Below are 24,102 nucleotides of genomic sequence, written 5' to 3'. Positions count from 1 at the left end.
AATATTGGGGTGGCCTCCAGGTGGGAGTGGTGATGGAGGGACAGAAAGGTAGGTGAAGGCTGACCTGCAAAAAACTTTGTATATGCTGTAGAGTTTGAGATTCACTCTTCAGTCCCCGGAAGATCATAGGATTCATTCATTCATGTGTTATTTGTCAAGTGCTTCTCACATATACAGTGGGTGATATGAAATGCTAAAATACAGAGTTACCAGTGAAATACAGAGTATACTAAGTACAAGCACAGACCACATATGCCCCAGAATGTTCAATGTCAGAGGCAACAGTGTTTATTCATCTTCTGGATATCTGTGGAAACTTCTGCTGGCAAAGTCTCTCTAAAGCAGTGGTTCTCAACCTCCTAATGCCGCAACCCTTTAATACAGTTCCTGGGTGTCACGATCCACAGGTTGAGAACTGCTGCTCTAAAGCATGTGGTCTTGTCAACCTTAAGATGAAGTTTGCTCTTTACATCTAAATTTGGCCTCAGCCTCCTGAGATTTGAACAGCATCATATAGAGGGACCATGTGAAAAACAGGATTATGAAAAACCAGGTGACAACCAGGTCCCATCTACATCGTGTCTTGGCAGGACATGCTAGCTGAACAGATGTTCGGAGAAAACAAGGAACACTCTGCCCTTCCTCTGAGTAAAACATCCTCCAGGCAGCAGCATTACAGTCAAACTGTTTCATCCAGAACTAATTTGCAACAGTGACCACTTATGAAGGAGCTAGAATTAGGTGAGTCAAATGAATGACTATCTTTTATAAACAAGGAAGTCATCTGATTCACTTCGCAAATATATTTGGTGTGATTAGATTCCACACGCACCTACAGCAGCCTTCTGTACAGGATGGAATACCTTCTCTTTCTATGTGGGGAAATTTTCACAGTGGGCATCAGTGTTTGCCTTCACTGCGGAGGCAGGGTTCAACCTATCAGACGGTAACTCAAAATGTGTTTTATTACCACTGAGAATGTGCAGTGGAGGATCTGGATGGGTGTTCATGTTTGTTTTGGCTCTGGCATTTTCCACGTACCCAGCCCTGGGAATCCTAAAGAAAACGTGTCCTGTTCCCAGCTCTGTGCACTGCCCCCATTGTGTTCCACTTCCCTCCCTGGCGAAAGTGAAAACGAAACCGGCACAAACAGTCCATTGTTAACTATGAAATATGTACTGGCAACTGGAAGCTTTAACAAAACAGACCTGGCTGTGTCATGGCAAGATCTGGAGCAAGGAGGGAGTCACAGGAGCCTTTCCTGCTTCGGAGGTGTGTCCTGCACTTTCGCTGAGGTGCTGAGGCGACAGGGCTTTGGGTTTTTTCCATTATACTCATGTAATGCTCTGAGTTTGATTTATTCAGTATGCACTGGCAGTGTCTGGAGGCTTCTGTGGGAGCAACTCAGCTGCCCAAGCAGAGGCACAAACCCTGCCAGGTCTCCATAGTAAATACAACATGCACGGAGAGGAAACAAGCATAAACAATTTATTTTCTCCTGTAAAAGATGACATTGTTCTCTGGTTTCTGGTCCTACTCCACTACGTCACTTGGTGGTGCCAACTGGGTGCCGTACAATGAGCTATTCCAAACACACACGCAGAAGACAGGCATGGGGTGCGTGATACACACATCCATAGGGCCCGCATCCAGGCAGGTTCTAGGAGGAGGAGACTGGGGACTGATGTCTTTAATCATTTCACATCCTGACATGGTTGAGCAAGGAGGGCTTCCCTGACCCCAGCCCAGGCAGACTCCTAGATTTTATCACCTCGCAGAACATACTGCTTTCTGTATTGAACCTATCTTTCTAACTATACATTTCTTTATGTGTCTATTTGGTTTGCCTCTACCTCCCCACTTTTTCTTATGAGTTCTTTGAGAGCAAGGACCTTGGTGCCTTTCCATTCACCATCATCCCTCAGGTCCACTGACAGTGCCTTGCACAAAGAAAGTGATCAGTTATTATTTGTTGACTGAAAGCCACAACTCCATTTCATTAATTTTATCCCCTAGGCTTATCAAAAAGTTTCTGAATTCATAGGGTTCCTTAAGTGTTTTCTAAATGTTCTTAACACTGAGGTTAGTAAGGAACCATCCTTTCTCAGAGGCATAGGAAGGGGACATAAGGAGTCCGATGTTTGTAATACTTATGGTATTAAATTAATAAAGCAGTCTTGGAAATTTTATTGGTTTGAGATTTTTAAAACCCTCCAAACGAATTTTGGTACTTGGTACAGCTGTCTAATAAAAGCCTTCTAGGGTCCACTATTTACTTGTCTTCCGTGATTTCTACAGAGTGAAAGACATTTTCTGAGCATGTGCATCTTCTGGCCAGGAGTTACGTGTCACGCCTGTAATCCTAGCACTCTGGGAGACTAAGGCAAGAGGATCCTTTGAGCTCAGGAGTTTGAGATCTGTGTGAGCATGAGTGAGACCCAATCTCTACTAAAAATAGAAAAATTAGCTGGGTGTTGTGGTGGGTGCCTGTAGGCTGAGACAGGAGGAATGCTTGAGCCCAGGAGTTGGAGGTTGCCGTGAGCTAGGCTGATGCCAATGCACTTTAGCCTGGGTAACAGAGACTCTGTCTCAAAAAAAAGAACATGATATCTTTTAAGAGGGAAGATGATATGGAAAAAAACATCTTTGGAGGAAGGGAATATAATTTGCTTAGTGAGATTTTTATTCAGTCACTAGAAGAGTATTCCCAACTCTTTCATTATGGTACAAAGTAGAACTTTTTTCTAAACGTTGGGTGTTAGACACAGGCACTTGAAGAAAAAATGTTTAGTGATTAGCATTAAATGATTGCATAAAGGCCCTAAAAATACACTGGAAAGTCACTGTAAGACTGCTCAGTGCACAAGAAGTACCAAGAGGACCGACCTCATTTTAGGGTTAGAAGTGTCTCTACTCCTGGATGGCTTTATGGTGACTGTCCTGGGGACTGACAGGCTCTGGCTGCCTGGTGTTGGCGGTCACCTCTGGGTATGGAAACATCAACACTGGCATTGCCTCGGGTGGCCCTCAAAGTAGTCATCTGTACGATGAGTGTAGCCCACTATGTGCACCGCTGTTGATTATGCACTTGGATAATTTTAAGGGAGCAGACCTACATAGGAGTGAATCAAGAGAACGCTCAAGTTTTCCTAAATAATGATGGATTTTTAAGATATTCAGGTGTATAAGTACAATGTGAGAAGTTTTATTCTGAGGTTTACATAAAACAAGAAAACCAAGAGACAGTAGTTCATGCCTCAGTATTTCCCAGTGTGTCAAAATGTGGCATGAACTCATTGTTTTTATAATTACCATTTTAATAAGACTTAAAATACATTTTAATAAATGGACTTGAAAATTTGCAGAACCTCTGGATATCCTTTGTAGAACCCAAGTGTTCCTCTGAAGCACTGGAGCTTTTGGTGAGGGGGAAAAAGGGCAGTAAGGATCATGGATGAGGCCAGAATACAAACATTAGAATTCCCCAAACCATTTATAATCTATTTCAGGAACTCAGACTTCATCTGATCACAACTGTTTCTCTGAGTAGTAGTTTCCCAACTTTTAAAATGAGAAAGTTGATAGACTCCCGAAAACACCAAATCCAATGGCAACAGTATTACCCTGCATGCTTTATGGTTAGATTTAAGAAAAAAAATCATAAAGGTTTTGCATTATAAACAGAGAAGATTGCTCTCTCCCACACTGTTGTGATCGTCAGAGTCCTCACGTGGGCTGCTGGTGGCACGCCCCAGACTCTGCTCTGAGACCAGGTAGGAATGAAACTGCCAGCTGAGTGGCTGTCTCTTTTCCTTATCTTGACAGACAAAATCAAGCGGCAACGTGCACTACTTTCACCTGGGAGGGACTTAGAAATTTGATTTCAGAATGCCTCTAAATAAAATTTCAGCAGTCATAACAGCCCATCTATTGAACGTGTGTATATTCTTCAAATGCTCCTGCCACACACAGCTTACAGCACCGCACAGCTCCTGACTCTGAGCTATCATTTACGTGCAATGGTAAGATCCTCCCTGCAACCGGTTCTCTTTGGTTTTCCACAAATGTAACAGTTCAATATAAATCACAGAAGTTGATTTTTTCATGATTTCAGAGAAACTTTTCCAATAAAAATAACCCATGTCAGGTGCTAAGGGTAAGGGCCCTCCCTTCTTTTCATCTTCCCAGCTCCTTCTTGGACCACAAGAGGCTCATGCACATGCTCACGGCCCCCAGTCTGCCTGTCCATGCTCTGCCTGTCTGCCGCAAACATCTGCCCCTAGGCTTAGAGGTGAACATACAAGGGGCAGAACCTACTACTAGGAGGAAGAGTCCATGCAGTTCCCATTTAGTCAGGGAATTCTAATGTCCTGAATGTGGTATGGGGCGGGGCGGTGTCAGGAAGCACGTCTCCTTGGCACTCTGGGTTCTGTGCCCCAAGAACAGATAGAGCTAGATAGAGCAGGGCCTGCGGAAGCACGAGACCCAGGCTGGGGGGCTTTTCTTGCCTAGAAAAGAAAAATACAATGTTTCCTTCCAAATCCTAATTCTACAACCTTTAAAGAAATAGGTATGAACAACCTACACTCTGTATGGGACAATCACGAGCATGACTGCGCAGTGAGCAGCAAAAATCCAATACCCTCTGAATGACATCCAAGTGTCATGCCGGAGGCTGCCCAGTAAAGTCAGGCACCTAAGGCTCACTTCAGCCTTTAGATTAGTCTCTAATTTATCAGATAGGGACAAACGTCATCTGGCCCTGTGTCGTAACAGCCTACAGCTACAACTATAGTCCAGACTTATGACTGTCCTAATTTCCACCCCAAAGGCCAACATTTATGAAAAAAAAAAATACAAACTTGTTTTCACTTAAAGATATAAAATAACAAAGATCTGAATACAGAGGGTTATACCTTAAGATGCCTGAAAAACCCACACGGCTAGAATAGCTATTTCTCAATTGATCCAGAAAAGATGCCTTTTCTTGTATACTGGCATATGAGAGCATACTGGCTTATAAATTGTGGAGCAATAGTCCAGGCTCTATCAGGTGATGACCTTGTAAGAGAAATAAATACTGCTAACTGCCCCTTCGAACTTTGTTATATGTGGAACATGAAGCTAGCAATACAACCTTCTGTCAGTGGTCCAAACAGATGTGTCATATATTTTGTATATACACATTGATCAACACAGATAAATAGAAAAAAGTTGTCTAATATTTCATCTGGAGAATTTTAATTATCTTAGGAAAATCTGATCCCCCTTCTAGGCTTGCTCTAAAACCAAAACACAATGTATGTCTTCAAATAAGTAGTAGAATTATAGTCATATCACATCTCTGCTGTTTTCTGTTTGGGACACGGAGTTCAATTCTTAGACGCAATCTGCTCGTGAGATAGTAGTTAAGGATTCTCATAAATATGACACACAAACTGTGAACTTGTGCAAGTCATGCTTACTGCTAACTGGAGACCTAGCTAGCTACAGCATGTACCTTTTATGACTCTGAACACAGCAAATGAATCAATGTGGACAAGGTGCAAATGGAATCAGACTTATTAAGGTATGTGCTCTCGTAAGTCCTTCAGCTTAGTCCCACCAGCTATGGAGGCATAATGAAAAACACATCAAGTCAGACTCTTAAATGTACAGAGTAACTCCTTCCCTATTCTTATTACGACGCAAATGCTGACATTTGTCAATTTATTCATTAAAAGATAGTTCCTAAGTGTCTATCAAAATAAACAAGGCCCATGTGTTAGGGCTAAGTAAGATGCAGCATCTGCCTCCAAGGAAGATAGGCCTGATAAATAAAACTTCAAGAATAACTAAAAACAAGATAGAAAATAGTATTATGAAAGATATTCATAAGATGTTACTCTGGAAACGTGGAGGGAGGAAGGAGGTGCCAGACGGGGACACTGCCATACGGCTTTCAAAGAGAAGGAATGGATTAATGTTTCTCCTGGACATAAGATGTCAAGTTTCGAATCAGTTAACTTATAATTCCTTTTAACATTCCACAAATTGATTCTCATTTCCTGTATGACATAACCCACTAAAAAATGTGTATTTCCAGGAAGGGAGTGTAGTCTTTTTCTCTTTCAGAGATACTAAAAATACATACTAGTTCAGTCTGCAAAATTGAGTCCAAGTTTTTAATATGTCACCACGTGTATGTAAATCACTGTATAAATGGATTGCTTTTTCTTTAAATAGAAAAATATAAAACAGCAGGAAACTTTCCAAATGCAATGCCCTATAGGAAAAATAACTTTTATAATTGGCATTAACTCTGATTATCACTCTTTCCAATGAAGTCTGACTTGTTCCAGTGTCCTTCTCAGCTGCTCACGTGTTTTACTTATGTCACCACTGGCAGCACAGAGCAGATGGTACAAATGAGATACTGAAAAGCCACACATTTATAAAAAAAAAAAAAAAAGAAAAGTCACACATTTATGATTGTCCTTCCCCTTTTCTCTGTGAAATTGTCTACATTTTGTTCTTTAAACATACCAACTTTCAGCAAGAATGGAATGTTAATTGATGTCACACACAAGTTAGGCTGTCATTCCTCAAACTTCATCAGCAAAAAAAAAAAACAACAAAATCCAACTGGGTTTCCTGTTTTTATTTATAGTTATTAGTGTTCATTTAGGGGGCTTAAAACAAAGTGTCTGTCTCCAGTTACAGCTCATCCTTCCCTCAATTAATGTACCGAAGGAGACCAGTTCCTCCCATCTACTCCCCTGATGACTCTTGGGATCACAAACCCTATTCAAACTGCTCCCCAGGACCTCAAAATAACATGAGCAACAACTTCCTAGGGAAGCCGGAAGCCTACCTCACCCTTCCCACTGGGGAAATACACAGACTCAGCCCTTTCTGGTGTGATTATGTAAGAACACAGGCCCGTCTGGCCCCTCCCAGAGCTGAGACCTATCCTTTAAACCTCAGCTCCTGCCTTCTCCTCTCTAAAGCAATGGTATATGCTGGGCAAAATGGAAACAAGTAGGATTCATCTTTCAACAACAGCAACATACTCCAATTTTTCTATAAAAGTTCTGATACCTTAGAAAAAATCCATAATGTTGGGAAAAAAAAGTAGTCTTACATGCCCAGGTCGTTGTACCCATGTTTTGATAGGATGGAAAGGGGTTTAACAGCAGAACACTTTTGTAAATCGGATTTTTTCATAAGGCAAGTTATCTGTCTCAGAATTTCTAACTCCCCTCTTGGATTTCTGCTTATCAGCTAAAGCACTAGTGGAATTCGGGGAAATAATTTTTTCTTGCGCAGAATGTTAGTCTCTGTGAAGCATGTACACAAAATGCTAACGGCAGCCGCCCCATCCTCCAAGTCACAGCGATTAACAAAGATGCTGCCACTCACTTCCCAGTGACAGGGCAGTGCCGCCCCTGATGTGAGAATAACTAAAAACAAGTTCAAGGCTAAAGAGAGACGACTACATGGGCTCATTTTAAGGCTTGATTTACTGTTTATAATTTACTCAATTCACTATATGTAAGCCATGAATTTACTGTATGCAAAATAGGTCTTTCAAAGATAAGGGTATTTACTTCCAGGCTGTTCTTTTTATATTTTGTTCTTTTATATTTTGGCAAAATTTCACAAAAATTATCTTTGAAACAATGAAATATAAGGAGAAATAGAAGCTAATCAAAGCCAGTAGCTATTATGGTTCCACATTTGAATGATACGAAAGACTAGGTTAGCATAAGCATCAGTCTTTGCTAAAACAGGGCTCTGGAGCTCACTTTCTTTTTTGTCTGCGTGTATTCCAATAAAACTTCATTTACAGATACTCTTTCTATTTTGGCTTGGATGAAGCCTTCACCTGGCAGATGGACCTACTTCTTCATGCGTCCTCCAAATTCACTATAAATTTAATTTCTTCTTTACACCCCACAGCTTCAGAGGACTGCTTTAACACACCTTTGAGACAGCAGTCACTGTCTGTTCTTAAACCAGGACGCTGCAGACAGGCCATCACTACTAGTGATTTCTCCTTCCTGATCTGGTACTGTGTGTTCCCCAGGCAGCTCTGAAAGCAGTGGTCATGGCAAAAAATTTGGAAACTTTCTATCTGATTCTCTTTTGGTGGCTAAGATGCAACTGACTATTTCTATAATGGTCCTGTCCACAAGCAGCCCAGCTTGTATTTTTCTGTAGCTGTAAACAGAATGCTTTCCTCCTACCTAATGCTACATACAAAAATGCACAGACATGCTGTCCACCAAACTAACCATGGGCAGTAAAAACACTGGGCAAAGAAGAGGAGCAGTTTGTCATTCAAAATCCATATGTTTAATAAAAGGACAACACTCAGTCACTCACCACTGAGGTAAGAGCCATCTGAAAACTGTAGATGCGGGCAAGGCCGAAGTCAGCCAGTTTTATTTGTCCACTGCTGGTCACCAGAATGTTTTGTGGTTTTAGATCACGATGCACTACTCGGTGTGAATGAAGAAAGTCCAGGCCACGGAGAAGCTGGAACATCATATCCTAAATTAAAGAAAGAAAGAAAGAAAAATGAATGAACAGTCAAAAGAGGAATTCAACCTCTGCTGTAACCTGAATCCTTAGCACCTAGTTCAGTGCTTGGCATACTGTAGGTATTTGATAAATATTAGCTCAGTGAATGGATCTGTCACCCTTCTTGCCTCTCCAATTTCTCATTCTCAAGAACACTACAAAAAATTTTATTCTGGGCAGCGCCTGTGGCTCAAAGGAGTAGGGTGCTGGCCCCATATGCCGGAGATGGCAGATTCAGACCCAGCCCCAGCTAAAAACTGCAAAAAAAAAAAAAAATTTCATTCTCAGCTTATATTTTATTAATGAGAGGACAACCTAAAGAAGGGTTTAAATGGCATAAAAAATTTTTAGAAAGGATATATTGTAACAAACTGGTATTAGTGCTTAATGCTGAGGCGATGAAGCAGGAAGTGGTGAGAAGGGGATACCTTTTATTTCATAAACTTCTATATGTTTAATATGTTATTTCAACAATTAAAATTTAGTGATGAATAATATTGTTAATAATGGTTATTATTTTTATAGCACTTAATAACAAACACTTTCTACTTAGTAACTCATTTACAACAACGCTGGAATAAATAATGTCATCACAGCATTTTACAGGTCAAGAAACTGATAGACAGAAGTAGGTCAAGTCAGTAGCCCAAAGTCACAAGACTAGTAAGAGACAATAAGAGCTTTGATTTAAATAGGAATCTGAAAGGAATGAGGATGTAAAATGAGGCAAGCCCTTTAACTTCTCTGAGTCACAGTTTCCCTGCTGTAAAATGGGAAAGTAACAAAACCTATTCCATCAGATCATTGTAAAGCACTTACATGCTTTACTTACACTTAAAGCATTGTACAGAACAATAGTAAGTACTCAATAAAGGGCAGCTGTTCATGCCATTGTGACTGACTGTCATGAAGCAGGGGCCCATTCAGAAAATAAACTTAATAGCAGATCTTTTTCCAGTTTTAGGACCAAGAAAATGAGAAACAAGATTTAAAACTTGCAAAGAATGTCTTGGAAGTAGGGACTTAAGAATTTGGTCATACCATGATATTCTGAAATCTGGGGTTAATAAGAGTGACCTACCTCCGAAAATATTGTGAGAATTATGTGTACAAGGAAGGATAGAGCTATTTTGTTCATACCGGGGTTAGAAAAATAATTAGGAAACATCATGTTCAGAGCTACAACAGTCTGTGAGGACACACTTACTTCACCAGGTGGACCACAAAACCCTTCTCAACAAGAATAGCATTGTTTGGTTATTGGATTATGGTTTTGGTAATTCCTTTAGAGCTGTGAGTTGTCTTTACATCCTAGCTTGCTTAAAAAACCAAACCCTTAAGGGGTTGGCCCCTTATGCCGGAGGTGGCGGGTTCAAATTCAGCCCCAGCCAAAAACTGTAAAAATAAAACCCAACAAAACAAACAAACAAAAATAACCAAACCCTTAGTGTTTCCATCTTTAAAATAAAGAAAATGGTGCTTACTTTTTCATAATATTAAGGGGTTTAAATAAAGTAATGTATGTAAAATGGTAGTGCAGTTTCTGACATATGGTAAACATTCAACAAATGATAATTATTAGGATGATTATTGCCAAGATCAGCATCTATAGGGGTGACTGAGTCATAAACAACTATAAGAAAATGTGGCCAGTGCTACAAGGTCGATGTGAACAAAGTGCTAAATAAAGAGGCACGCTGTGACACTGGTATTCTGGAATCAGTTTTGAGATGGCCCTACATGGGTATTCTGAACTTCCAAGCTTCCAAATGTGTGAAAATGAAGCAAAAAAATGTTTAAGAAAGTTGTCTTCTGCTGGGGCAAATAATCTTTATTGGAAACACATGCATACAACTTGTAAGCACCAAATTTTAAAAAGCATGACTAACAAAGTATTATCATGCTGGCTTGTCATCTTTAGCTCCCCATACTCTAACCATCACCCGCTTAAAACAGCACAACAGTAAATCTGCATGGTTCCTACCGCAATGTTCAAACAATTTAAGAAGCCAGTTAGGAGTACACAAATAAAAAAATTTGAACTAATTAATAATAAAGCCTACTGAAATTTATAAAATGCCTGAACTATAGCATAAAAAAGAAACATGTATTGTTGGCTGGACACAGTGTAATCCTAGCATTCTGGGAGGCTGAAGTGGGTGGATTACCTGAGCTCACGAGCTCAAGACCATCCTGAGCCAGAGGGAGACTTCGTCTCTAAAAATAGCCAGGTGCTGGGGCAGCGCCTGTGGCTCAAAGGAGTAAGGCACCAGCCCCATAGGCCAGAGATGGCGGGTTCAAACCCAGCCATGGCCAAAAAAAAAAAAAAAATTAAAAATAGCCAGGTGCTATGGCAGACACCTGTAGTCCCAGCTACTTTGGAGGCTGAGGCAAGAGAATTGCTTAAGCCCAAGAGTTTGAGGTTGCTGTGAGCTATGATGCCATGGTAAAAGTAAGACTTGGTCTCAAAAAAAAAAAGTATTGTTTTAAATTTGTGTATATATTTATATAGCACATACTACATTTTTCTTAATTATAAAAATTAAAATGCATACATATACATGTTTAATGCAGAAACAAAGTTGTTGTTGTTGTTTTTTTAAATCCAGAGAAAAAAGTAAAGTCATTCAAAATCTCGCTCAGAAACGAAAAAGTATGTACTACTTACTTGGCTATCTATATGTTTGTCAAAACTCACTGAATTGTACACTTGAAATGGGTTCATTTTGTGTGTAAATTATACCTCAATAAAGTTTATTTAAAAAAACAACAAAGTCTCATGAAGAGAACAGAGAAAGCTTTCCTGTTTGTGTCTTTCTAGTCTGTCTTTTAAAAATTACACGTATCATTTATATGAAGAAATGTAATATATGTTATTTTTAAATAAAAATGGTTATTATTCTGTACACAGTTTTTTACGGCTCTTTCAAAAAACATTTAACAATTCATTGCAGATATTTTACCACTTCAATAAAATTCTACAAAATAACTTTTATGTGATATGACTTACAGAAAAGGCTGCATGGTTTTCCTCCCTGGGACATGAAACAACCACTATTATTCAGTTTTAGTTGTGTATTTTAGCACTTATACTATGTACTATGGGTCTGGTTCTCCCTTGTTTAAAGGCCAGAGTAGACTAAATGACTTGTTAGCGTCCTATCAAAGTGCAGGTTAAGCAGTATGAATCTCCATGGCTGCACTAACATTGACTTCATGTAAATGATGCTTATAGATCAGCAGTTCTCAACCTGTGGGTCACGACCCACAGGAACTGTATTAAAGGGCCGTGGCATTAGGAAGGTCGAGAACCACTACTACAGATCTAAGTTGGTTCTACTTAGGGATCATCATTCTTTAAATTTTACCAGGCTAGTTAGTTAACAAAGTGGATTTTCTTTTAAAAGAGCTTGGAATAAATGATGTAAAAAACAAAATCTTGCCAAAAATCTTATTACCTCTAGTAATTCAACTGGGAGTTAGGTTGATGAATATTATGAACCTCCTCCTCAGCCTTTAACCATCCTTCACTAGAATGCCCCACCTCAGAGGTGAAATACTTTGAGATTAGCTCCATCAGGAACTCTGGTCCCAAATAAGCATAAGACCTGGTCCCAATTCCAGAGAATGACAGAAATAAACTACAACACATCATATAAGGTGAGAAATAAAACCTTGCATTCAAAATCGCAAACAGTGTTTAGATCAAAGACATTTCAAATGATTCTCTACTTAAGCTTATTATTTGTTCCGTCTCAGTTTACAGTTTTGTGAGACACACTCTTAAATTAGCGCCTAAGGATTTTAATCTAAATTAATCTGTCCTATAGAACACAAATATTTCACAGTAACCCTAGTGATGCAATTCAATGAAACTACAGATGCTGCCAATTAAGGCTTTTTCAGTTAAACACAGGTTAAGAGTTTCCCTCTTTATGTTACAAAGCACAGTCCTGGTATAAAAGGTTTGCACATCTAGCCATACCTATGATAAACAAACAGTCACTTGGGGTCTTCATTGTATCTTTTTGAAACACGGGACTTGAAAGCATGTCTCAACAGAATACCACTGCGGAATGAAGTCTGAAGTATGGCTCCCAGCGATTTTAGGTGAGGCTTTATCTTTGGCAACTCCCCTAAAAGACGACTCTGGACCTCAGTCTGAATACCGGAAATCCTTAAAAGTCTTGTAATTGCTTCCTTTAGATGTTGTAGAGCTCTAATCCTCATATTTCTTTAATACCAAAACAAACAAGCAAACTAAAAACTGACCTCAGGCTTTTCCAATGGGAAAAAAGATTTATCCTTGCGCCTTTCCCCCCCCAACTACAAAAAAGGTGATTAGTTCCAAAAGACTTAAAAACATCCAATTTACACCCTACAACAAATTACAGAAATGACAGCTTTAAATGGACAATTCCGGATATTTGGACATATCTAGCTCATCTGAGTGATATATTCACATTCTCAAAGTTTTAGTACTAAAAATGTACACTGGTAGTTTATTTAAAAATTAGTAGAAAGACATACTATACAACTTCTAGGCAATAATAATCTTTTTCTCTTCCTTATAACTTAAACCACCACCTTTTCAAATTTGTTATCCAAGTTTTCACAGAAACATCCTCACAGTGGTTGGTTTGTTTCTGTGAAGGGTATTAGGAGTCTATAGTCCAAAATATATGATGTTACAAAGGTTTTCTGTTCTCTTTCTTTTAACAAGGAATAACAACATATTGGATTAAGGGTAGAGGTTATGATTATACGAAAACAAGTAAGAACTTTTTCATCTTTCATGACACCCCATTTCCCCCACCCCTCAACCCCTGGCAACCATCATCCTATTTATTTTTATGAATTTGACTACTCTAGATACCTCATCTATGTGGAATCACACTGTAATTGTCTTTTTGTGAACAGCTCATTTCACTTAGCATAATGTCCTCAAGTTTCATTCGTGTTGGGGCATGTGCTGTAATTTCCTTGCTTTTTGAGGCTAAATAATATTCCCTTATATGTGTATATCACCCATCCATTGACGGACGTGTCAGCTGTTTCCAGTTTTTGGCTATTGTGAATAATGCTGCTATGAACACAGATGCATAGCGACATTATTTGTAACCCTGCTTTCAATTCTTTTGAAAAAATAGATGTGGGGGCGGCGCCTGTGGCTCAGTGAGTAGGGCGCCGGCCCCATATGCCGAGGGTGGCGGGTTCAAACCCAGCCCTGGCCAAACTGCAACAAAAAAATAGCCGGGTGTTGTGGCGGGCGCCTGTAGTCCCAGCTGCTCGGGAGGCTGAGGCAAGAGAATCGCGTAAGCCCAGGAGTTGGAGGTTGCTGTGAGCTGTGTGACGCCACGGCACTCTACCCAGGGCAATAAAGTGAAACTCTGTCTCTACAAAAAAAAAAAAAAAAAAATAGATGTGGAATTGCTGGATATAGTACCAGGATCTTTTAAAATCATACTTCTCCCATAAAATGTTCAATACTGTAATCTAAGCAATGAAATAGTGAAAGACAAAGCCATGTTCAAGTCCTGGAGGGTCAGTCGGGCAGGTTAATTAATTCCTTGGCCATTTCACCCACTCCTTTCTGCACTCAGGGAGAATCTGTGCCATAGGCTGTGACATCCAGCTTACTGTACATACAAACTTACTCCATAACTTCACAGGGGTCCTGTTTGCTTTCACTGATCAATTGACATCGACAACAATGAACCTCAAAAACTGCTTTATAAGCAGGTTCTCCCTACTTCTCACTTTCGTTTTCAGGAAGACTCAAAGAATGCTGTAGTCAAAATCACAAAAGGCAAAACAAACAAACCCTGAGAAAGCTGAAGAGGTTAAAAGTGGGCTCCTTAAGATCATCTGGGAAGTTGTAAGGAGTGAATTCTAGGCAAGCAATTATCCAGTGGACCTGGAGACAGCTAAACAGGTCCCAGGAGAGCTTTGTTCCAAAGAAGAACTGTGAAACTATGGCCATACTGCCTGCTTTTGGCCCTGCACAGGTAGGATAAGGTGTGATTTGCTCCTGAGAAAGGCCATATATCATTCCACCCCTCTCAGTAGAAACAAAGGCACGGGCCCCAACAGAAAGAGGGGCTATCTTTACAACTTCTAGGCTAACTGGATAAAATTTTTTAAAAAGTGGCATTATGTATTAATTTTATTAATCAAATATACATTCTGAAGTGAGAATTAAGAGAATCCATTTATCATTGATTCCTGGAAGTGATGCTAATGCTGAGATGAGAAGGTAAAGAATCAGCCTCAAGTGACTAGAAATAAAAAGTAACAATTCATTTTCATCCCCACTGAGGCTGAAAATGTTAATGTCTGAAGTAATGACTTAAATGCAGAATCTGAAAGAAGGAATCATGACCTCATTGTAACGGCTATTATTAGCCCACTGTGGAAAATAATCAGGAACTGAAACTACAAACACACAGTATTAATTATAACTTCTTCAGTGCAGGAAATAAAAAAAGCCAGCATTGCATAAGTAAGAAAATCAGAAGCTCAAATGTCTAGGTTGTAGGCTAATGACCCAAATGGTTATCATTCTATACATACTGTCTAACAAGGCTTTTAAAAACATTTAATATTAAACTCCATTTTGACACATTCATCTGTAATAAAATTTCAAGAGTATGCTTTCTGATAGCTGCAACTGGACAAAATACCTTCTCATCTTTCCTCATTCTCCCTCTCAATACTCTCTTTTGAGAATCTTCCCCTCACTCCATACTTCCCTCCTCCACAAATGAGGTAATATATTAGAGAAGCTGGTTTCCCATGGAGGAGAGCAGATTACTATCTGCTTGCTGCAGCACTATTGTCAGTTGCCAGCCACCAAGGCTGGCCGGGCCCAACGAAGGAAGTCACATTCCTAGCATTTGCTAGGAATTGGTCCAGGAATGAACATAAGACCTGGTCCTGGCTGGACAAGTTGGCTAGAGAGATTCAGGACGTGCTTTCCTCCTTGCGGAGAGAAGCATAGGAGAATGCTCTCTGCTGTACTTCTTCCTTGCCTCCCAGTCCCTGCTTAGGCCTTATATATTGAGCGCTGCTGCTTGACAGCATGAACTTGCAGAGTGGCAACCATCCTAAAACACAAGAGGAGACATCACCTGCACACAGACGAGGACAGAGTGCAAAAAAGGGAAGAGTCTGAGTCTTTGTGTTATCCATGAATAGCACGATCAACTGTGGGGCTGCCTACTTCCTTCCAGCCTTTTGGTTATGCAAGCAATCTTATCTAAAGCCAATCTCATCACTGAGTATTCTGTAATTTGCAGTTGAAAATTATCCTAGCATATCTAACTTAACATTATAATAATTGAAAACTCTTAAGAACATTATCTTTCATTCATAGCCACCATCCCCTGCCATCTGCCTTGATGGGGCCTGTACCAACATTCTCTTTTCTCTTTTTTTTGTTATTTATAAAAATTTTTTTCACAAAAGAAATGAAGATTACATTTACCCAATAACATAGATGTGAAGGTCATGGCAGTATTATTCATAGCATCAACTGGAAATTATATGTAGTTTTTAAAAGTACATCCATACAGTGGAATATAATTCTGTGGAATCCAAGTTCATGTTCATGGATTAAAAGTTTTGATATTGTTAAAATACCAATAGAGTTCAGTAGATCTAAAGATTCAAAATCATCACTGTTAAAACTCCATTTGATTTTTTTTTTTTTTGCAGAAATTGACAATCAGATGCCAAAATTAGTACAGCAATGCAAAGGTCCCAGAAGAACCTAAAGAAAACGAGAAAGTGGAAGAACAAACACGTCTCAGTTCAAAACTTACTATAAGCCTACAGTAATCTAAAGAGTGTGAGGCTGGGCACAGTGGCTCACACCTGCAATTCCAGGACTTTGGGAGGCTGAGGTGGAAGGATTACTTGAGACCAGGAGTTTGAGACCAGTATAGGCTATCTAGAGTGACCTCTGTCTCCATAAAAAAATTAAAAAAGCTATCCACCTGTGGTGGCATGCCTGTAATCCTAACTAGCTATTAGGGAGGCTGAGGCATTCAAGGTTACAGTAAGCTATGATCATGCCACTGCACTCCATCCTGGGTGACAGAGAGAGTGCGAGCCAGAGGAGGAAGGCATCATTCTCTTTTCTTGTTACCAATTATCCTTTCCAGGTTGTTAGCCTTTTCTGAGGTGTGTACCACCTTCCATTCGTGCTCATGACATCTTTTTCTTCATCACCATCACTTACAGTCCTCCCCCATGTTCTTCAGGGGCTGTGGCTCAGCCTCTCAATCCCACACTATGCATCTTCCTACACGACTTTGACATCCGCTGGATGTTCTAGAGCTAACACTGTAGCTTCAGAAGTTCGACTTCTTTAACCTCACCCCATTTTTTGCCATCTACAATGGGCATACAGATGGCTATTATTGGCTTTATAAATGGAATGCAAATGCATATAATTTTGTAACTGTCTTTTCATATCACAATGTATATTCAACTCATCTGCACGTAGATCTATTTGTAATATGGAGCTACTGCTTAATTTTTCGTGGTTGTATACCATCTATTTTAATATATATGCCATCTTTAGCCAAAAGTTTTAGGAATTTATTAACTTACCCGCCAATTTTAAATGCCACGTTTATCACATCGTAAATTACTTGTTTCTGGACTTCACTTTTTGGGCTTCCGTTTAGAGCACTCTCTCCTTTAATTACTCAATATTCAGAATACATTTTACTATCTAGTAGGGCAAGTTTTCTCTTTTCATTCTTCATAAACCATTCCTGTGTATTATTTTTTAAAAGAAATCATTTATTTATGTATTTATTTATTTTGGAGACTTCCTCCGCTGCCCAGGCTGGCCTGAAACTCCTGAGCTCACATGATACTCTCACTTCAACCCCCCGACTTGCAGGGACCCCGCAGGCACACACCCACATGCGCTGCATCCCTGGATCTTCTCACATGTTACCATTCTGGACTGATTTTAGGATCAATTCTTTGAGTTCCCATATCCCGCAAAAAATCCCTTTCATATTTTCACTGATTCTTCAAAATTAATTTTGGGGAGAACAGCTACCCTTACAATAGTGAGCCTTTTATCTTCTTCATTTACTCTTCTGAGTCCCTCAGTAACGTCATGGCATTTTATAATACAATTTCTATGCCTCTGAGGCTCCCACTGCCGGGGGCCTGGTCAGTCTTACCCTTCCTCGTGTGTACCATATACCAACCCTTTCCCCACCGAGCTCAGTCCTCAAATCCATCTCTTACTATCTGGCTAGCCTAATTTCTTTTTCTTTCTTTCTTTTCTTCGAGGCAGGGTTTGGTACTGTCACCTAGGCTAGAGTGCAGTGGTGTCATCATGTAGTGTCATCACTACAACCTCAAACTCTTTTTTTTTTTTTTGTAGAGACATAGTCTCACTTTATGGCCCTCGGTAGAGTGCCGTGGCATCACACAGCTCACAGCAACCTCCAGCTCCTGGCCTTAAGCGATTCTCTTGCCTCAGCCTCCCGAGCAGCTGGGACTACAGGTGCCCGCCACAGCACCCGGCTATTTTTTTGTTGCAGTTTGGCCGGGGCTGGGTTTGAACCCGCCACCCTCGGCATATGAGGCCGGCGCCCTACTCACTGAGCCATAGGCGCTGCCCTACAACCTCAAACTCTTAGGTTCAAATGATCCTTCTTCAGTTTCCTAAGTAGCTGGGTCTATAGGCATGTACTACCATGCCCAGCTAATTTTTCTATTTTTTTTTTTTTAATAGAGATGGGGGTCTCGCTCTTGCTCATGCTAGTCTTGAACTCTTGGCCTCAAGCAATCCTTTCCCCTCGACCTCTGTAATTGCTAGGTTCACAGCAGTCTGATCATTTTCACGTGCAAATCTGATCCTGTCAGATCGTTCTCCCATCTGAGCCCCTCAGACACATCCCCTGGGCGCTTCCTGGCCTTGCCTCCTTGTACTCTACGGAATTCCTTCCCTTTGCTCACTCACTGCCGGCTGGCTCCATCTTCTAAGAGGGAGGTCTGCTTTAATCACTCTTCCTCCAGATTTACTGGCCTCCTAGTACATTGTATTATATTATTGTGAATACATGTTCAAGAAGTGAGGCCCAAACTAAATTGGAAATGACTATTACCATGAAACCTATAAAGGCCTGTAAAATCATAAGTGAGTCATAAACAACTCACTCCTCCCAAGGAGGAATATTGTAACCAGTGACAAAACTCCAGGGGAATCAGAAAAAGTAGGTTTGGATTAGGGGACAGGGACCAAAGAGGCGTGGCATATATATATCAGTATTCATACCTATTAGCCATGAGAACATCTTCGTAAGTGTGTTAGGACTTTGGTTCATCATTTTTGAAATACAAAACTCCCAGGCCTATACTGAACATTAGAACAAGCAGCAAAAATAGTGAAGGTTGTTCCTTTCTATTTTGCCACCTCTTTCAAAAGCAACTTGCCATGTATCGAGAGGCAGGGATTTTCACACAGTGCTCCACAGCTGTGGGTATGAGGACGCGCAAGTCCCTTAGCCCCTCACATCCCTGAGAGGAGCGTTCTATGTGTCAAGTTACTTTGCCTGAGTCTTCACTTAGATACAAAATTGGACTAACTGGCTGTGCACAATGTAATTTCACATCACATCAGTATTTTTCAAAGTCTGATCTCTTAATTGCAGTGTTATTGACTAAATTCCATTTCATCTCAGCCCTTAGCCCTTAGAGTAAGTCTCAACCATGTGGGGCCTCAGTTTTTCATTTGTAAAAATCATAATAAATTCTGCCCTGCCTCTCTCATAGGACTATGGAGATAACCAAAATATTCCATCACTTCACATTCTATAATTGATTTGTTTTTTTAAAATGCCAAGTGCTATTCCAGCTAGACTGTGAATACTTTGAGGAATAGCAATACTCCATCTTTTTATCCTCCACAGAACTGAACAACGCACCCTATACAGAGACATTTTTTGGTTTTATTTGATTTGATGAATCACCCATTAGTCCATAGATATGCACTACGATGAAGTATAATTACTTTTGCTCTTGGCTTTGTGTACAAGAGTTACAGAACATTCTTACTAATTAAAACTGATTCCTGAATCTTTCTTTAGTGAAAAGGCCATGATCCTGCACTGTGGCTTATCGGGTATTTGCTAAGAATTTATTGAATGTTGGCCAAGGGAACACACAAAAGAAAGTACCAAAAAAGTTCCTCTTGGATATGTTGAACTTAACAGAGCCACCTGCACATGAAATGCAAATTTACATTTTTGAGGGCAGTATGATCTTAAAGAGAAAGAGCACTGGATTTAGAGCTAAAAGCTTTGGCTCTGAATTTGTGTTTACTATTTATATAACGGAAGGCAAGTCTTGCAACCTTTATTTTCACATCTATGAGACAGCAACAACCTCTAAAAGGAGGAATTCAAACAAAACATTATATTACATAACACATACTGTATACCTAAATACTTTAAATATGGTAAAGTGCACACACATCATAAATTGCTACCATTTATTCAAAAGAATTGTGAAGCCCCTACTATGTGTAAGACGTCATGTTTAGCCAATGTTACATAAAAGCACCTGAAGACAAGAGTCCCAAAGAGCTCCTATTTGAACAGGGAGAGGAGAAATAAACATGCACTCTTTTACTTCAAGTCAGCATGTGGTGAGGACCCCAAATAGCACAGGAGCTACGGCACTGGGTGAGCACCAAGGAGGAAGCAGCGTCTCCCCCTATCTGGGAGGTGGGCAGCCTTCAGTCTGGTGTGGGGATGCATCTGCCGTGGGATACACTAGCAGAGGCTTAGAGCAAGGTCAGCACTTGTGTACTTGGAGACCAGCAACAGCCCCAACAGCCAGGGTCCTGCGGAGGGAACACTGCTAACAGGGACCACACTGCAAAGGGGTTTACTGCTGGGTGGGCAATGGGAGTTTTTAGCATCTTGTCTTGTCGCCAATGGGTAAGTTGTGAAAATATGTAAAAGAATGGTGGTATGTTATTAGTGCTATTTCAGCATATAGAATGAATGGGAGGTGGTGTGAGGACGCTATTACACTGCACTGGACTTCAGTTAATAAGGGTCTGAACTAGAATATTGGAAAGGAAAGTAAGGAGAAAGGCAATCCAACATGCTCCTGTGATCCTCACACTGGGGAGGCCACGCAGGTAGTTTGCTTGAGCTCAGGAGTTGGAGACGAGCTTGAGCAACAGAGAGACCCCATCCCTATTAAAAATAGAAAAACTAGCTGGGTGTCCTGGTGGGTGCATATAGTCCCAACTACTTGGGAGGCTGAGGTAAGAGGATTTTGGGAGCTCAGCAGTTTGAGGTTGCTGTGAGCTATGATGCCACTGCATTCTAACCAGTGTGTGAGAGTCTGTCTTAAAAAAAAAAAAAAAAAGATGACAATGCAGCAGGTTAATATTTGTTTTTCCACAGGTCAACTTTATTGACCATTTGTCAGGGTTCTGCTACATATCCTGGTTGTATACTGGGAGATCTTGGGGCTGTTATCTATCCTCCCTTACTCTAGCATCTAGCCTGAGCTCCTTCCTCTGTAAAATGGAGCAACAGTTTCTTATAGGTGATTGTCAATAAAAAACAATGTGTGAATCTCCCAACTTAGGTAATAGGTTCAGACTAGGTGCCACTAAATCAAGAAGGGGTTCTGGTGCCCACCATTAGCAGTGCTACAAGTTCAGAGTCACCAGTTTTCCCAAGTTAGTTACGTGGACAGCCTTCCATCTTCATCTTCCCTAACAGTCATTATTAAGATCAACCAGCAAACGAACAAAGTAGGGGGGAAAAAAGATCAACGAACAGAATCGTGCACATATTAAAGAAGACAATCCTTAGAATATGTAAGATTTTAATTAAATCAAATGTTATGTTGCCTGTTCTTAATTTTTTTTTTTTTTTTTTTTGAGACAGAGTCTCAAGCTGTTCCCTGGGTACAGTGCCGTGGTATCCCAGCTCACAGCAACCTCCAACTCGGGCTCAAGCAATCTTCTTGCCTCAGTTTTTCTATTTTTTAGTAGAGACGGAGTCTTGCTTTTGCTCGGACCGGTCTTGAACTCATGAGCTCAAGCAATCCATCCACCTCGGCCTCCCAGAGTGCTAGGATTACAGGCGTGAGCCACTGTGCCCGGCCAATTTTAAAAGCCTAAAGATTGCCAGCATTTTAAGTCTGGAAGAGTCCTCAGAAATCATGTTATTTTTCATCAAATGTAGTATATGTACATCTCTCTTTGTAAATAACCTAACTTTTTAGGATGGTTTTAAAAGTTGCTTTTTTAGCTATACTTGGACAGATTTTTCTGTAGTGCCCTCTGACTATTGAGATTCCCTCACACCGTCCTTGGGATGTTTTCATAAGGTAATAACCAGGTACTGTGTGAATGCAATATAAAACTCTACTTAACATACATATTCAGAAGCTACTACTGAATAGGGGAAAATATTACCAGTGAGCTCTCTTACATAATTAATTCTGGTTGCTTTCCCAGCTTAACCAATAAGAATTAGAATTTGTGACATTATTTCCTTATGTTATCCGTTAATGCTGAACTGTGTGCATTCCAATACAGAGAGGGGGAGAAGAGCAAACGAGGACTCTGAAAAGAACACTTAGCTTCATTTGGTCAAAAAATTGTCTTTACAAGGTTTTTATTATGGGTCATAAAACACTGCTCACCACAATGTACCTCCTTGAAAAAGAAAAGAAAGCCTTGCCGTGGTGAGAAGCTGAAAACACACACAGAGAGTACTCCTGCCTCCCTCTCGTAAACACATCTGTGCTATTATCTGTTTTGGGTACAGCTGCATGCATAGCTGTTTAGAGGGACTCCGTAGATGCTGCATTTCAAATTGTTTGTTTCATGTTGTTGCAGGAACTGAATTTAAGCTGAAGTCTGTTGGGTAGAAGCAGCAAATGTGTCTCCAGGGGAAGGAGGACCATCTGCTACTCACTGATACCTTCATCGGTCTACAGGAAGAAGAGGCTCTGGGTGGTCACACCTGTCAGGAAAAGCATCGAGGCCAAGAGAAAAGGGGGTGTGTAGGCCAAACAGAACTGAAGAGCTATCCACCCAGGCAGAAGTGAGAACTGGGTCAACCATCTAACGACTATCTTACAAAGAAGAACCCGGCATGTAAACATTAAAATCAGAGCCGCAACAGAGTTTTCCAGGGAAAGATTGGCATCACTACAGATCGGGAATCTTGGTCTTAATAAGAGTATCCAGGTCCAGTTACCTATGGAGGGCTACTTTGGTTTAAGGATACCCCTCTCTAAAATGCAGGGTTCTGCAATTTCTTGAACTAATAACTGTTTTCTTAAACACACCCCTTTTGCCTTCCAATCTTTTCCTACCTAAAACCCCTAGTCAGAGTTTGGGATTATTCTCTTCTCAGGAATCACAAAATCATCTTCCACTCCTCCTCCCCCTGGTCTTTTAAGCCTCCTTTCAGAACTACCTGCCCATCCCTACAATACAATTAAGATTGCTGAGAAAAAAAAAAAAATCAACGTAATGAAGATCCAGGTGCTTATCCATCATAGTCTCCAATTTCACTTGGACTTCCAGCATTGCCTTCTCTGGGTCTGTGGCAAACTTCCTTTTCTGTTGTCCATAACCCCATTTGTTTGTGTTCCCTGCCTTCTTTCCCTTGCAACTACGCTTCTCACAAGTATCTTAAATTCCAAATTCTGCCTCTACCCTCTCACCTCATTCATTCATGGCCTCCATGTTTACTCTTATGCTGAGACATAAGAGGCCTAAGTCAGAATGGCAGCTGGTACTGCTCTCCCAAGCTCCACATGTGCAAACTTCTGCATACACAAATGCTTCCTGCTATGTTTTCCAGACTATTGAGGTTACAGTAACTGTAACCTCAATTGGTCTCAAAATAATAAGTTTCTTCACTCCTATCAAAACCTGTTCTTCAACCTGTATTTCTTATCTTGTAGAATGGTACCCTGTCCACCCAAATGATCCATCTAGAAATGTGACATATTTTAGCTTCTTTGTGTCCTCCCAACCACCTAGCTAGTGAGTCACCAAGTCCTGGTAAGTGTAATTCCTAAATTACCATTTAAACAAGGCCTTCTTTCCCCTTTCCAGGGCCCTTGTTAAGCAGTTGGTATCTCTCACCTGGATTACTGCAGTAGTACTCCAATATTACTTTAAAGCTCCTATCTTTAAAGATTCATGCATCTTTAATCTTTTCTCCACAGTAGACTAAGTGATATTTCTAAAATGTAAATCTGAGTCATACAGAAATCCCCTTCAGGTCACTATAAGACAAAAGTAAAACTTAGGTTGCTATCTAAAGCACTTTGATGTCTGATCCCTAACTACCTCTGGTCTCCTTTCCAGCTGTTCCTCTGAAGGTGACATGATCTGTAACATCTTTGTCCCTTGGCAATGCTCTCCCCTTCCCCTGGAATGCTCCTTCCACTGCCCCATCCTCCAACATACACACACACATACCCCTTGTCTCTCTGGCTCCTTCCAACTTGTCT

General features: G+C 40.4%; 1 protein-coding gene across 2 annotated transcripts in view; it reads right to left on the bottom strand.

Annotated features, from left to right (window-relative positions):
• The window catches only part of CDK6 (cyclin dependent kinase 6), a 256,624-nt gene that overhangs the window by 132,680 nt on the left and 99,842 nt on the right, over positions 1 to 24,102 (bottom strand). For both annotated transcript variants that reach the window (XM_053609350.1, XM_053609349.1), the window contains exon 4: positions 8,368 to 8,535. In XM_053609350.1, coding sequence (XP_053465325.1) covers positions 8,368 to 8,535 — 168 coding nt within the window. The remainder of the gene's footprint in view (positions 1 to 8,367; positions 8,536 to 24,102) is intronic.

This window comes from Nycticebus coucang, chromosome 11, assembly GCF_027406575.1.
Source record: "Nycticebus coucang isolate mNycCou1 chromosome 11, mNycCou1.pri, whole genome shotgun sequence".
NCBI classification, from domain to species: domain Eukaryota; kingdom Metazoa; phylum Chordata; class Mammalia; order Primates; family Lorisidae; genus Nycticebus; species Nycticebus coucang.
Note: the sequence above shows the minus strand (reverse complement) of the source record. Positions and strands in the feature narration are given on the sequence as shown.